This window comes from Eufriesea mexicana, unplaced genomic scaffold, assembly GCF_001483705.2.
Source record: "Eufriesea mexicana isolate 0111107269 unplaced genomic scaffold, ASM148370v2 scaffold3653, whole genome shotgun sequence".
Taxonomy (NCBI): domain Eukaryota; kingdom Metazoa; phylum Arthropoda; class Insecta; order Hymenoptera; family Apidae; genus Eufriesea; species Eufriesea mexicana.
In genome coordinates, this window is record NW_016911671.1 from 797,793 (window position 1) to 811,913 (window position 14,121).

Here is a 14,121-nt window from a genome sequence, read left to right on the forward strand (position 1 = left end):
AGCCGTGAAGCAGCAGTAGCAGCAACAGCAGCTCCGCTTGCTTCGTACAGTTTTTATCCATGAAAACAATTGTCTGAACATCGTATTGTTCGACTGGTTATATCAACTCGTGGTACACGCCGTGCCTGTCTCCGTTATTCCAGTTCACGCAGTGACGGTTAACCTTAAAAAGTAGTGGCGGTCGCGGTGGTGTCGCGAGACAGTCCCGTGGTGAAACGGACTCGTCTCGGTCGTTAAGGCGTCGTCGCCGAGTGCGTTCGCTCTGTTTCTCGACGTTGTTCGAGACAGAGAGGTGTGAAAAGGAAAGTGCATAGTCATCGATGTGAGAAGTCGAGGCTAGGAAGAAGGCCCGCCGCAGCAGGAGGGAGAGAGTGAGAGGAGCTGTTCGTGGTTACGAGAGGCCGATATATCGAGCCGGGAATTTAGGCAATCGTAGGCTCCGTTAGGGAGCTCCAGGTACGATAATAAACTTTTCTTCGCGATAGCTCGTAATTTTCCGTCTCGACCGAGCGTAAATGCCATTATGACGGGTGGCCCTGGCTGGCCCTTCGATTCGATCGGAATAGCCAACATGGCGACCGCCTAGGCTACGCTGTCAAATTTTCCTGTTCCGTCATCGCGGTTATTTTAACATCGGTTGCGTTTCTCTTATGTACTTCATCGTCTAATATTTCGATGTCGTTGGAAATAACCTCGGTTGACTGCGAAGAATTTCGGTAATCTCGGTTTATCGACTTCTCGATGCGAGCCAGAGCCGGCTCCCGCGGTAATGAGATTCTTCCTGCTTAAGCCGAACTTTCCTCGTTCGGGAATTTTTCACAGCGTAGAAAGAATAAGAGCGAAAGCTCGTCGCTTCGCGATCAGCAGCCACATATTACGCGAGCTGAATTACCACTGTTAGAACTTTTGCTTAGCTAACGATATCCGAGATTTCCACAAATTTACATAGGAGATCAATAACCATTAATTCACACGGTACAAGCGTCAGTATTTCATTATCTATTAATGCATGTGTGCGTCTTGTATTTGTTATGAAAGTGTATCTCGTATTTAAACTACCAAATTATCATTCGTTTCCAGTTTTTTTTTTTTTTTTTTTTTTTTTTCCTCTTAATCTATCGCAACGATATGCTCGTCGGTAATAATTTACCAACCGTTTACGTGCATTTACCATCGATTCGCTTCGCTATCAAAAACGAAGAATTCTTCCTGTCCATTCAGTGTGGGAAATATTAGTAAGATGGCGCGAAATTTAGTCGACGTGAAACGCCATTGTTGACACTTATTTAACTACGAAGCAGCCTATTCGAATTATCTTGTGACACAACGATCGCAATAAAGCGAATGTTGCATAATGCGTAAGCACAGGTTTTGTACGAAAACAAGCGTCGTTAGCATCGGTATCGGGAACGTGGCGGTTGCCTTTACAAAATCGTGGCTCCCAGTAATAAAAATATCGCGACGCGTTTTCACACGCGGATCTTCGAATTACCGACGTATTTAGTTATTAAATATTACCACTCTCGCGTTCGCATCGTAACCGGTGTAGCAGCGTTAATATTATTATTACAGGCACCTGTTTAATTCAAGACTCGCCTTGAAGCTTGTCGCGTTTCTAAGAATCGTGAAAGCGATATTTACGTTACGAGTCGTTTTCAAGGTGATCGATCTTAAAAGCGACTCGAACGACCAGAATCGCACGCAATATATCTTCGTTATCATCGCGGTGCTTTCTTTCGTTTTCTTTCTCCTTTTTTCTTTTTATTTTTTTTTATTTTTGCCGTACTTTTCAGAGGTTACGTTATTTCCATCTGCAATGAGTCACGTGAAAGAAACGAACTACAAAGGAAATGCAATCAGCTGGACGTATCGAAGACCTTGAATTATTGTCCAATAATTTTACACTACCCCGTAACGCTCCGTTTGGGAAGAGAGTAATACCAGGTCAGGAATTTCCTTTTCAAACGCCTCGATACCTCCCAACGTTCTTCTAATTGCTTCTATTTCTAAACCTACAGATAATCCTTTTACCGTCTGCCTATCAGGGTATTAGTTTATCGGCGAAATTAACGTCGCCCATTTGCCCACTAGTTATGGTCTCTTTAAACAGAGAAGATTGTCTAATTGCCTGGACAATTTTGAGAAAGCAAGAGCGAGAAAGAAAGAGAGAGAGAGAGACGGAGAGGGAGCATCCAGACAGAAAAATGTTGACTTTCCCTGCAAGCTTAGGATTAAACGCGTTGACTCATACATACCGACGACGTAAGACAGAAGAGAGGAAAAAAAAATAAAAGACACAAGCCAGAGCACGGTAAAGGCAGCGTCGCGATTGGCCGGCCAATTGCTGCAGCAGCTATCTTAATCGTCTTTAATTGGTTCGAAATATAAAGTCGTCGCGGTCTTCAAGACAAGTGGTGTCTTCGGTTCAATTGACAGCGTTCCACTTGCAAGATACGACGTCGATAATATCTCTTATCGGTGCTCCACTGCACATCGCGAAGAAATTGATTGCGTTCGGCCACAAGTGATTCACACGTCCGGCAGATAAACGCGAAATCGCAAGAATGCTATGTAAACATTTACGACCGAAGTCCATACCTGCATCACGACGACTGTCCCGAGTGAAACCTCGCCTCGGGGGAACGCGATTCCGCCAGCTCGATGCAGCGTAATTTTCCAAAAGATTTTATTCCCATGCTAAGACGAGATAACGCTCGGTAAACAATCCAGGCTGGGGCGCGTTGAAAATAAAGCTTATCGTGCATGCGCGTCGGCCAAAATCCTAACGAGATAACGTGGCACATGTTGCGGATATAGGATGTGTCCTTTCGACGATCTCCAACGGCGATCACGTTTCGCAGGACGGTTAGTAGGTCGCCATGTACTTAGTCGACGCGAAAGTAATGCCAATGACGTACACCACTAGCAAATTCCCTTCTTTCCTGGCACCCTCCAACCCCCGCCGACCCCACTTCGTTGCGGGGTCACGTCCTGTTATACGTTCCCCTCGTCCGCCATGAATTGTTCCTTCTTCTGCTTACTCGGTGGACGGAGTCAGTGGGAAACGAGCGAAGCGCAGGAAGGGTTGCTGATTTTAAAAGCTTCGCTAGACTCTGCTCGGGTTCGAGTCGTATCAGCTCCGGGAATTCGACGATCGTTAAATTTCTCCAGGGAATTTTCGAGAGTTTCCACATCGTTAACGTGGCTACTTCCTTTCGAATTAGCGAGGGTCACAGCGAGTCTTAGGGGTTGAAGCGAGCGAAAAATCGAGAAATTTGGAGAGTTGAACCGAGACTTGGGATTTGTTTTCAAGGTACAGAATTTGGAACTGGATAGAAGGATCTGATTGGACGACGTGATAATAACCAGATTAGGGTGGACAAGCAAACGTCTGTCTTTACAAGAGTCCAATTTCCTTTGAACTGGTCCACGAGCCTTCTGGATTCTTGGATAATCCAAACATTCAAATGCCCGCTTCGCTTCTCCCTTCTTCTTCTGACGTCACTGTGATTCGTAAAAATAGCGAAACGATCTGTTTGCGGCTTAATTTCTTAACACGTATTTACATTCCCGTGATACCGTTTGCATCGTCGAAAGTTCAGGTCTTTTATATCCGTGCAAAGTAACTGTCTTCATGTTTGCCGAACGTCATCGACCTATCAAAATCGTTTGCTCGATACGTACGTCGAATTGCATCCTCGAGTCACGTCCATACGAATTCGACGATTAAATTCCCGATTATTAAAAACCAGTGGATGTGAAATTGAATCGAGTCGAGCAGAGATCTTTACCAGCGAAAAATCCTGACACGAGGAATCCCGTATTCAGGTTACTTTCTGACGTCGCTCTACGCCTTCTGACGTCATTCACCTGCCGTAGCTTCTCCGCAACGTATCTCCCATCCTGCTCTATCTCGCACGAGTTCCGTCCTCCCGTATAACCTCATCTCGCTCTCTGCTCTGCCATCCTAATGTCTAGCCGCTCTATAGCCTGTAAGCCACGGGAAATATAGGAATTTTGGATAGCTCGTTACCCCACGGCCGTGGCTCAGCCGCAGGGATTCTTGATCGACTCGATCTCCTCGTGATACACACGTCCACGTATACAAAGATCCGCGCACACACAGAGATTTGGGACAATGTTTTCCCTAAGAGAAGGCATCGATCGAACCACGTTAACCCCTCCATCAGGTATCCCTCCTTCGCCTCGTGTGGCAGGGTGTGCTGGGGACGCACGACTTGGTGGTTTCAAGGGTGATTTCTTTTATTAAAGTCGATCCACGTTTTACATTTCTCCGTTACTCTGTAAGCCGAGATCGTTAGATCCAGCGAATTGGGAATGAGCGTGTGCACAGATAGGTCTCTCGTGATCTAGGCGTCTAGCTTTAGTCGCTTCAAAGCCGTTCCGAATTATTCATAGACCGGTGACCAGTGGAACACCTCTCCTATTCTTTAGGTAATGTAATCGGTGATAATACAGTGGATACTACTTAGCTGATAGTCGAATAGTGTTAGGTACGTCCGCAACAAAGGCGCATCCGGTGGTCTGAAACGGTATTCGATATCCAGGTTTCCAGTGATTACGTTCGATTATAGGCTACGTCTGTTCGAAGCTTTTAAGGGGAAACGCCGTCGAAAGAAAACGAACAAGTGTTCCTCTTCGAGATACCGTTTGCAGATTGATTGATAGATCGATCGGCTTGCGTCACGGCTTATTTTAAACCGACGTGTTCTTTATGCACGTACTATTCCGAGAGCCTGTGCCAAAAATTGAGGACTCGCGTGAAAAGTATTCCGTTACCTCTCCGCGTTTAGCATACACACACGCGACAGAGAGTCGCGTAATTCGTGGCAGAGAGCCTATTGCTCCTGGTCGTTCACGCGAACCCAAAAGCGGTTCCCTCTGCTTTTCCGGTCCCGTTCCTGCCGATAAGAAGTTTATTAACGCGACTAAAAGCCAGCCACTTCTGCCTGCTGCGAGCTGATCCTCCTCGATTCTCTACGCGCTGGAAAAGTAGGTCGTGCTGATGTGAATTACAGTCATCAGCTGTAATACCACAACATCATTCCGTAGACAGAGCCAGTTCCGCGGTAACGAAGCCTCTTTATCCGAGAATAGTCTGCAATTAATATCTCCGATATCCGTTTCACCCTAACGTCTCGTGCGTAATCGTTCCCTTCCTTGCAATTTCTTCGCAATTTCTTCGCAATTTCTTTCCAATTTCCACATTACGTAATGGTGCATGTACGAAACGACCAGGTACCGTCTTCCTCTCGTCGTTTCTTCCGCCGAGAGAAGAACTGCTCTCAGAGATAGACCAGAGGCAACGGGAAACATCGGCGTAGCCTTAACTAGACACTAGCCACGATTCGTGACGACTGTTCCCCAAACGAGGGTAGAGACAGAGGCGACTATGATATCGGATATGAAACATGTCCGCGACGCCTATGCGCAATTCTGCTGGCAGAGATGATTCCGAGCGTGGAGGCACGGCGAATAAGTAAACACAGCCGTGTGCACTGGAAACAAAGGTACCGGTGAGCACTCGTTGGAACGAACTCTTGGCAGGTGCAACTCCAACAGGCGTCCCAACGGCGATCGTCGACACACGTTTCATCGTTGCACGTTGTTGTTGGGCTAGACCTTTCGTGGCTTCTCCCATTCTTTCTCGCCGTTCTAAAGACCGTTGGGCCGTGCCAGGGACTTGGTCGAAGTACACACTTGGTGTGAGGTATACTTGGCAGCCTCGCGGTTGTATACAGCCGGGACGAAGCAGATGGGGAGAGAAAAGAGGGAGAGATAGAGAGAGAAAAGGAGAGATCGTATTGGACGTTGACCCGCGTGGTTCAACTGTTGCTCCCATTCGCGCATCCGGGAACGCGTGTAGGAAGGCCTGGGGATCCCGATGATAGAAGTCTTCTGTTAGATAGGTCTACCAGCCCTCCCCTCTATCGTCGAATGCCTGAAGGATGACAAAGCCAGACGGTTCGCACGGATGGCACGAAGGGAAACGTTTGCTGCTTCTTCCATGATAAGAGAGATTAGCAAGATGTAGGTCGAATATGACGGACTCGAGGTTTTCCACGTTGCATCTGCCTCGCGAGGACGCGTTGTAGGTTATTAATTATACATTCTTGCGATCTGATCCAGTTACGTGTGGATTATTAGAATGGTAGCGTAATGCAGTTGCAACATTGTAACGGCATAGATGTGCTCTCGTTTCGCCTAAGTTATTTAGACGTTTCGTCGTGTTGCCCGTAGACAATGGTCGACACGTAATATCAGCCTCTTGAAGATTAATGGAATTTTGTAGCACTCGGCGTGCTCTATAACGGCCGATGCTACTCTCCATTCTAGATAACGCGTCAAATTTCCCGCTATCTAACATTTTTACCACCCCCCCGAGGCGTTCCTTCGAGTACCTTCAAAAATCTCGTATTTCTTTGTATTCTTTTTCCTGCTTTACGTCTCACCGTCAATCCGTATCTCCCGGAAACTCGGACGGCAGAGAAAAATGAAAATAAATAGGAAATTGCTAGGTTTCTCACGAATCAACGAATTTTCATCTACCACAGACCTGTGTTTTCCCGAATGCTGGCAATCGCGTAACTCTTAAAATAGTTCCAGGGTTACCTGGAAGACCGAGATGACTAAATATTTCGTGCACACGACTTAAATTCCGCGTGTGCATTTCCCGAGAAACCAGCACAGGCAACCGCTCTCCATTCGAATCGATGATCCCTGAGTGCCTAACCGGGGATCGTGTCGAACAGCGATTAACGCGATCCCCGAACATGCTACCGCCAACGGCAACCTGTCACACAGTCGACAATGGCGTCGTGGCGACGCCGGTAGTCAGCCGGTACGCGGGCGCCGTGGCGCCAGCGTCGCTTATCCCTTCCCTCTGGCCGTTTCATCCGCCCAGGCGGTCTTCTCTCGAAACCACGTCCTCCCTGGGTGTGGTTCGAAACCGTGTCGATTGTGTCCAGTTTCCACCGTGTCTTCCCTCGTCTTCTCTTCGCCGACTGCTCGTGAATCTCGCGCTTTCCGATCTGCGGCATAGTTCAGGCGAATACTCCGCGGGTTCGCGTGCACTCGAACGGTGAACGTAACGGACAAGGAAGGAGAGTAGGATAGCGGGCGATAGAGGGAGAGGCCGAAGGGTATAGGAGAGGGTGAAAGCCTGTGAGAGAAAGAGAGACAGACCAGTGGGGCGAGCCACGGCTGTTCATCGATTCGTCGCTTCCACGGTTCTGTGAACGCGGCATGAAAAGAGAGCTAGCACCACCAATGGGCGCGTTTGACCGGTTCTCGTGCGTGTGCGTGCGTGTCCCCGGTTCCTCCTAGAAAAGCGTTTTCCTTCCGGTTTTACCTGGGCCCTGGGTTCTAGCCTTCTGGCAGTTCCTCACGTTCCATCGACGGCGCAATCTGGCGGTAGACGACGGGTTCAGAGAGGCCACCCTTTGCCCTCTGCACGAACCTTGCACGCAGAGAGGTTATGTTTGCTCGGGATTCATGACGCTCTGACAGGAGTGGAAGGCGGACGGAGCGGGTAAGTGACGAGCCTTGTGCCTTTCTTTCCGCCGATCTGCAGTCTCTCGGAATTTCGCGAAGGTGGATACTTCGATTAGTCGAAATTATGGTCGGTGTAATAAAGAAACGTTGAAAATGGGACTTTATTCTCGGACGTTCGTCGCAGGTCGGAGAAAAAATTTTTCTCATTTTTATCGATATTTTTTACTTTTTTCTATTTTTTTTTTTTTTTCCGTTTCTCGTATTTTTCTTTTTCTTTTTCTTTCCGGTGTCTTCCTTTTTCGAGCACCGTTTTTTTCCCAAGACACCCAATAGTATATTCCATTTAGCAGTGTTTGCTCATGCGCCGAACGATTCCATCGGTTCCGGAAAATGAGAACACCTTGCGTTGGATCGACAACCCTCGGGTTCCCCGGGTTGCGAGACCTTTTGGAGGTGAAGGACGCTCGTTGCCACGAAATTTCAATGTGGCTCGAAAAATCGAGTTAATGGCGAGACTGTTGACGAGGCTGGATGAATAGCGTCGGCGCAGGTGGAAAATCGGAGAAAATATGTCGGCTTTATCAGGGGTGGTCTTAGGTCATGGAGTGGCTTCACCGGTCGTTTACAGATCTTCCGTAAATTCGTAGATCGCTTTGGGTCGCGCGTGATCGGTTCGTTAGTTAAAAATAGCTTGTTAAAGTCGAAACTCGTAGTACGGTGCTCTCGCGTACGCGTTTGGCGAAATATTTTTTCCGGGTTAACGCAGACGCGAGAGCTCATGCCGAGGATAGAAAAGTGAGAGTTGATCTTCGCCGATATTGAGAACGCTATACCTTTTCATCCAACAATGGAAGATTAATGACGCTCCATTAATGCGCAAACAAAGAAACACGTTGACCGTGACACGAATCTGCCAACGAATGTGGCAGCCGGGGTAAAAATAGAATAATAAAAATGTAATAACCATTGTATCATAGCGGATCCCTCTGGTAACGACCAAGTACAAAAATAAAAGATGTCGCTTAATGGAAACGCTTGAAACACAAAGACGAGATCTATTGCACGATATCGAAGTTCATCTTTGATTCGATCACGCTTATAATTCTTTATCTCGCGATTTTGTGCCTTGGAAACGCGCCTAGCGTTTCACAGACGAATCCATGTCGAAGCAACCCTTGCGAATCGTCCCTTGACCCTTGGGCTTTCTAAGAGTTCCCGCTTTAAACTCGTTAATCGAAGATCGAAGGAGGTTCGAGGACCATTACGAGTAATTTCTGTGATTCTGGTTTCAGGGGTGGCAACGGTCTCGCTAGGAGGTGTCAAAGCTGGCGCGTGGGGCGGGAGAGTCAGCGGTGGTCTGGCTCTGGTTCCGGTGGTAGCGGCGGAAACGGAAGCCGCGACAGCAACAGATCAGAGAGAAGGACTGGAAAAGACTAGTGCGACCCGCTGGAGGAGGAGATTCGAACGTCTTCTAGTTCTTCTTTCTACCCTTCCCGTTCCTGGTGGTGGAAAGCTCGAGGACGTTCACTGGCCACCGGAAGAAACGTCGTCGGCGTGACACTGGGCCCCAAGCACCTTCGTCAAGGCACGCGAGATAGGATTAATCCATTCCTGAAAAATCACATTTTAGGCTTCGTTGGAGGTGTACCGCCTCCTCCTCGAGAAACACCCTTTTCCACCCTTCGCGGGTACTCACGCTTAGCGCATCATTAGACAGGCATCATGACCGAGGTCGAAAACCTTCGTCAGGAGGCGGACGTGCTGAAAAATGCCATTCGAGTAAGTCGATTTGTCAATTTCTCGTTAACCTTCAGAAATTTCTAATCTTGGTACGATCGAGTCCAGCTGACTTTCATTAATGCACAACGCAGAGGAATTTCTTTTAGGTAATTTGGAAAGACGTCGATTATCTAGCTAATTTGCCAGGTTGTGGCTTACTGGACGAGTGTGTGCTTTAAACGGGTAAAGAGTTATTACAGCGCTGATAGTTGTGTAATTTTGTAAAATACCGTAGCCAGAGAGTAATCGCGGGTTTGGGAATCTGCCGCGAATGTAATTCGTACAGCCGCGTTCGTAGCCAGTTCGTTCGATGATGTTAATTAAGCATAGGAACTCGGTATGGAATTTCATATCGCGACGGTTTCCTGTCAATGAATTATCTGGGAACCGTAAGAGATAGTGACTCGCGATAGCATTGGGCGGTGGCTCTCGTTTAACTTCGACACTTAACATTTCATACGGCTATGGATTTTCATTGACTCGACAATAATCTCGTTAGTTTACTATGCGCTAGGTAGGCTAGTTCGTAGTTGAAATTCGTGTAGCACTTCGTACGTTCTCCTTGTTTGCCGGCAATCTCTGAAACATCGAGGACAAAGCAACAGTTCTACGTGCAACAGCGGTGTATTGTCTTAACAGAAAAAAGTCTAGGGCGTCTCTCGGCTCGAAGTGCACTTGGCATTAAACAACCGACCCCTATTCTCCCCCTAACGAGCCGGCGATTTTTTATTTTTTGTCGTGCTCCACCCTAGGGGATTGAAACAAAATCACAGACAATTGTTTATTAAAACAATACTCTCTTTGCATGACTTATTATTTTTACTCCATTTCTCACACCAATCTCTTTCTCCTCTCATTTTCTTCGCGTTTTCTTCTTTTCACTCCACATTGGTCTCATTCGTTACCGCCCTCGTTGTTATTCATTTATTTCCACTCTACATAGACGTACTCGACAATTTATCAATCTTTCCCAACCCGGGAAATCGATATTCGATATTACCATAGAATCTAAAAATAGTAATGCAAGATCAACTCGATTTGCTCCAAATCTCCAAATTGGGCCGCGAAACACTGCCGGTGTGTGCTATTCAGACACCTAAGATCGAACGATATTGATCTCGCGTACCCCATTCATGCCACCAATTTGCATTCAGATTTTCATCCCCGTGTTCAGAGAATCGAGAAAAAGAACCGATTCTGCAAGTTCAGCGATTTTCCGTGCGATTCGTGCTATTGCCCGATCGTCGAATGATCACCACTGAACACGCGTGTGCGTGAAATACACGCGAGTTAAAAGTTGTTGGCGTTAGAAAATGCTCCTCGATGGCAATCGGTAGATTCTCCACTTGTATGGTGGTGGAAACGTGAAACTCATTGTCAGAGGTGGTAGTGGTGTAGCGTGTGGTGGTGGTAGGGCGCGGCATAACCGTCGCTTCACTCTGATCAATACGCCACCGTTCCTTCTCTCTCTCTTGCTCGATATGCCTCTCTCTCTTTCCAGTTTACTCACGTTCTGTCTTGTTCCTTCTCACCACCTGTTTCTCTCTTTCACCCTTCTTCGTGCGTGCGTGAAATTACACGCATCGTCGGGCGTGCTTGGTAATACGCGGCTGCAATAAATAGAATGTACGTTCTTAAATACCCCGTAACAGTATTTCGATAATTTATACACATCACGTCTACCCTCTCTGTTCGTCTACGGTTAATTGAACAGTTCAGAGTAATTCTGCGCGAGTGCTGAAAATGGTGTTGAAGACGGACATTTTCTTATGTAGGCACGAAACAATGTTAATTAGGGTCCCTAAAGCGACCCGTAAATGCACTTAGCGTACCCTCCTTAAATGCATTGTCGCATCCTGAGTCATTTCATAAGGCTGTTCTGAAAAGCCTGCAACTCGATAAAAATCGCCTGGCAGGTTGAGAACTTGTACTTTCTTCTTTTTTTTTTGGAATAAGTGATTTATGGAATTCTCGAAATTAACTCGTCGTGTCCAGTTGGGATTTCTGATATTTTGCTGATAGAATTAAGTGTCCTTTGCTCGAGTCCTTCGAGTGGTTCATTTCGGGGATAATGTTTTCGTTCAGTCAAGTGTAATTCGTTTTGCAGGATGCCAGAAAAGCAGCATGCGACACGACGTTGGTTCAGGCCACGTCAGGCATGGAGCCTATCGGCCGGATACAAATGCGCACGAGACGCACGCTTCGTGGACACTTAGCCAAGATCTATGCCATGCATTGGGGCAGTGACTCAAGGTACCTTTCTTCTTCTTACGAGTCTCGTTATTAATGAGCTTATTGTTAATTAGAATTTAGAGAAGAAAATACATTTACTTTTCTTGTTTGACAGAAACTTAGTATCAGCCTCGCAAGATGGGAAACTAATCGTTTGGGATAGTTACACTACCAACAAAGTTCACGCGATCCCCTTGCGCTCCTCATGGGTAATGACCTGTGCGTATGCACCGTCAGGTAGTTACGTGGCCTGCGGTGGGCTGGATAACATTTGTTCCATCTATAGTCTTAAAACTAGGGAAGGAAATGTAAGAGTTAGCCGAGAGCTCCCAGGTCACACTGGGTACTTGTCCTGCTGTCGATTCTATAACGACAACCAAATTGTTACTAGTTCTGGGGACATGACTTGGTAAGGAACATTTACTTTTATTGCATCCATGTTGTTCCATTCCAAATTTGCACCATGTGCATAGCAATTACGCTGGCTGTAAATTAAAACATGAAACTTTATTTCATTCAGGAAGATGCACTGAACATTCAATCATAAAGTCAAAACACGAATGTGCAATAAAAATATATCCTACCCTTCTCATCTTTCCTCTTAAAATTTTTGGTTTTCCCCCCCTGAATGGTAATTATATACTTCGTATAAAAATATGTGAACTTTGTCTGAATGTATTTCTTTCTTCGATCAGTGCCCTATGGGACATAGAAACAGCACAACACTATACCGCCTTCGTTGGGCACACGGGCGATGTTATGTCCCTGTCCTTGGCTCCAGACATGAACACGTTTGTATCTGGTGCGTGTGATGCTAGTGCAAAATTGTGGGACATTCGTGAAGGAACTTGTAAGCAAACTTTCCCTGGCCATGAAAGCGACATAAACGCTGTTACGGTAAGAATTTAATTCTTTAATTACTCATCTTCTAATTAATTTTATTCGCGGTATATAATACGTATTGAAGATGCTGAATGATTCTATGAAATAACATATTCCTTTCTATTGAAGGAAACGGCAAAAGATTCACAAATATATTAATGCTAATTATTTTATTTTATTATTTAGTTCTTCCCGAATGGATACGCTTTCGCGACGGGTTCAGACGACGCGACATGCAGAATTTTCGATATTAGGGCAGATCAAGAATTGGCGATATATAGTCACGACAATATTGTCTGCGGTATCACCAGCGTAGCGTTCAGCAAGAGCGGTAGATTATTGTTGGCCGGCTACGATGATTTCAACTGCAACGTTTGGGATACAATGAAGGCTGAGCGAGCTGGTACGTCTTTGATTTTCAAGATTATCTTCATGAGAGACGAGAAACTTTGTTTTAAGCCCTTCTCTCAAATTTCATTCACCTTTTTTTTATATTTGCTACTTCTGTTATTTAATATTTGACAAAGGAAATTCTCATTTACATTTTATTTCATACCGTTTATTTTCACACAGTGATGCAGCTGTTTAATTGTTACATCAAATCGTTTCAGACAAGATAATATTTTATTTGAACAATTGATCACGTAATATCGTTGTAAACGAGTGTTATCGAGAGGAATAGGATCTAGTAGGTGAAAAAGGGGGCTGTTTCGAAGTATTGCACTTTTATTTTACAGGAATTCTTGCCGGTCACGATAATCGCGTATCTTGCCTCGGCGTTACGGAGGATGGTATGGCAGTAGGGACGGGCTCATGGGACTCGTTTTTGCGTATTTGGAACTAACTTGGGGTTCACCCCAAGACGTTCCTTCACAGAACCAATTGCAGCCAATCAGCATACAGTATAAGCATCAAATACCACCACTTGGCCACCGAAGTCGGCGTGTCCGTGTCCTCGACGGAGGCGAAATATTCGCCAGGTTCACCGGAGTTGACGTTGATTAGAAAGTTTGGACATCCGCTAGACAACAGCAGTAGAAAGACCCACGGCAGTAGCAGCAGTAGCAGCAGCGAATTTAAGAACGTTTTGGGTTGTGGTGGTAAAAAGGACTATCGGAGGCGCGTCGTCGATTTAACCTGGCGACGTGGCAAAGTCGGCGATAAAATCACTCGTGGATATCAGCGCTTTTAGTATATGAGTATAGCGTTTGTTCGATATACTCGAACGTACGAATGATGAGGATAATGATCGAGAAAGAAGCGTGGCGAAAGGAAGAACGACAGAACGGAGAGGAGTACCAAGGCTGACAGCCATATCTCTCTGATGTCGTGCGCGTACTTCCTTTTTCTCCTCCCCTTTCTCAAGGACTACTTGGCGAACCTTCGGAGAGCACGTGCTGTTGATATATACCTTGATAGCGTCTCCTCGAAGATCTTCCCGAATTCGAAGGTTGAAACAAGAATCGATTCCCGACACCTCCTATCCGAGGTCTTCGTCGTTGGAAACGTTTTATTACGAATAAGAAAAAGAAAAAAAAGGTTACGAGCGTTCACTGCCGATGAAGCGCCGACATGGCTGCTCCGGCGGTTGATTTTACATTTCTTTTCGACACGCACGAAGCAAGTCGTACCAGGCGAGAACACGATATGAAAAGAACGAAAAATGGTCGCTCGTGCACAGCACAAAAGCAAACATGATCACGAAAACTATAT

The 14,121-nt window shown here is 46.2% G+C and overlaps 1 protein-coding gene across 2 annotated transcripts; it reads left to right on the top strand.

Moving 5' to 3' along the window:
- Gbeta13F (guanine nucleotide-binding protein subunit beta-1) lies at positions 1-13,303 on the top strand. 2 transcript variants are annotated; one of them, XM_017905148.1, is made up of 7 exons: positions 1-456; positions 8,808-9,294; positions 11,402-11,547; positions 11,642-11,935; positions 12,222-12,423; positions 12,595-12,811; positions 13,146-13,303. In XM_017905148.1, the coding sequence occupies exons 2-7, from the start codon at positions 9,238-9,240 to the stop codon at positions 13,250-13,252; spliced, it is 1,023 nt and encodes a 340-aa protein (XP_017760637.1). In that variant the 5' UTR covers positions 1-456; positions 8,808-9,237; the 3' UTR covers positions 13,253-13,303. The 2 variants fall into 2 exon arrangements, with proteins under 2 accessions (XP_017760637.1, XP_017760638.1); XM_017905149.1 differs by lacking the exon at positions 1-456 and adding an exon at positions 7,214-7,552.
- Positions 13,304-14,121: the final 818 nt, after the last annotated feature.

Excerpts from the sequence above, each read along its gene's own strand:
- Gbeta13F (XM_017905148.1), top strand. The coding sequence starts at position 9,238 with ATGACCGAGGTCGAAAACCTTCGTCAGGAGGCGGACGTGCTGAAAAAT. Across the intron at positions 11,936-12,221 it reads AGTTCTGGGGACATGACTTG|TGCCCTATGGGACATAGAAA; the intron begins GTAAGGAACATT and ends TTCTTCGATCAG. Across the intron at positions 12,424-12,594 it reads GCGACATAAACGCTGTTACG|TTCTTCCCGAATGGATACGC; the intron begins GTAAGAATTTAA and ends TTTATTATTTAG.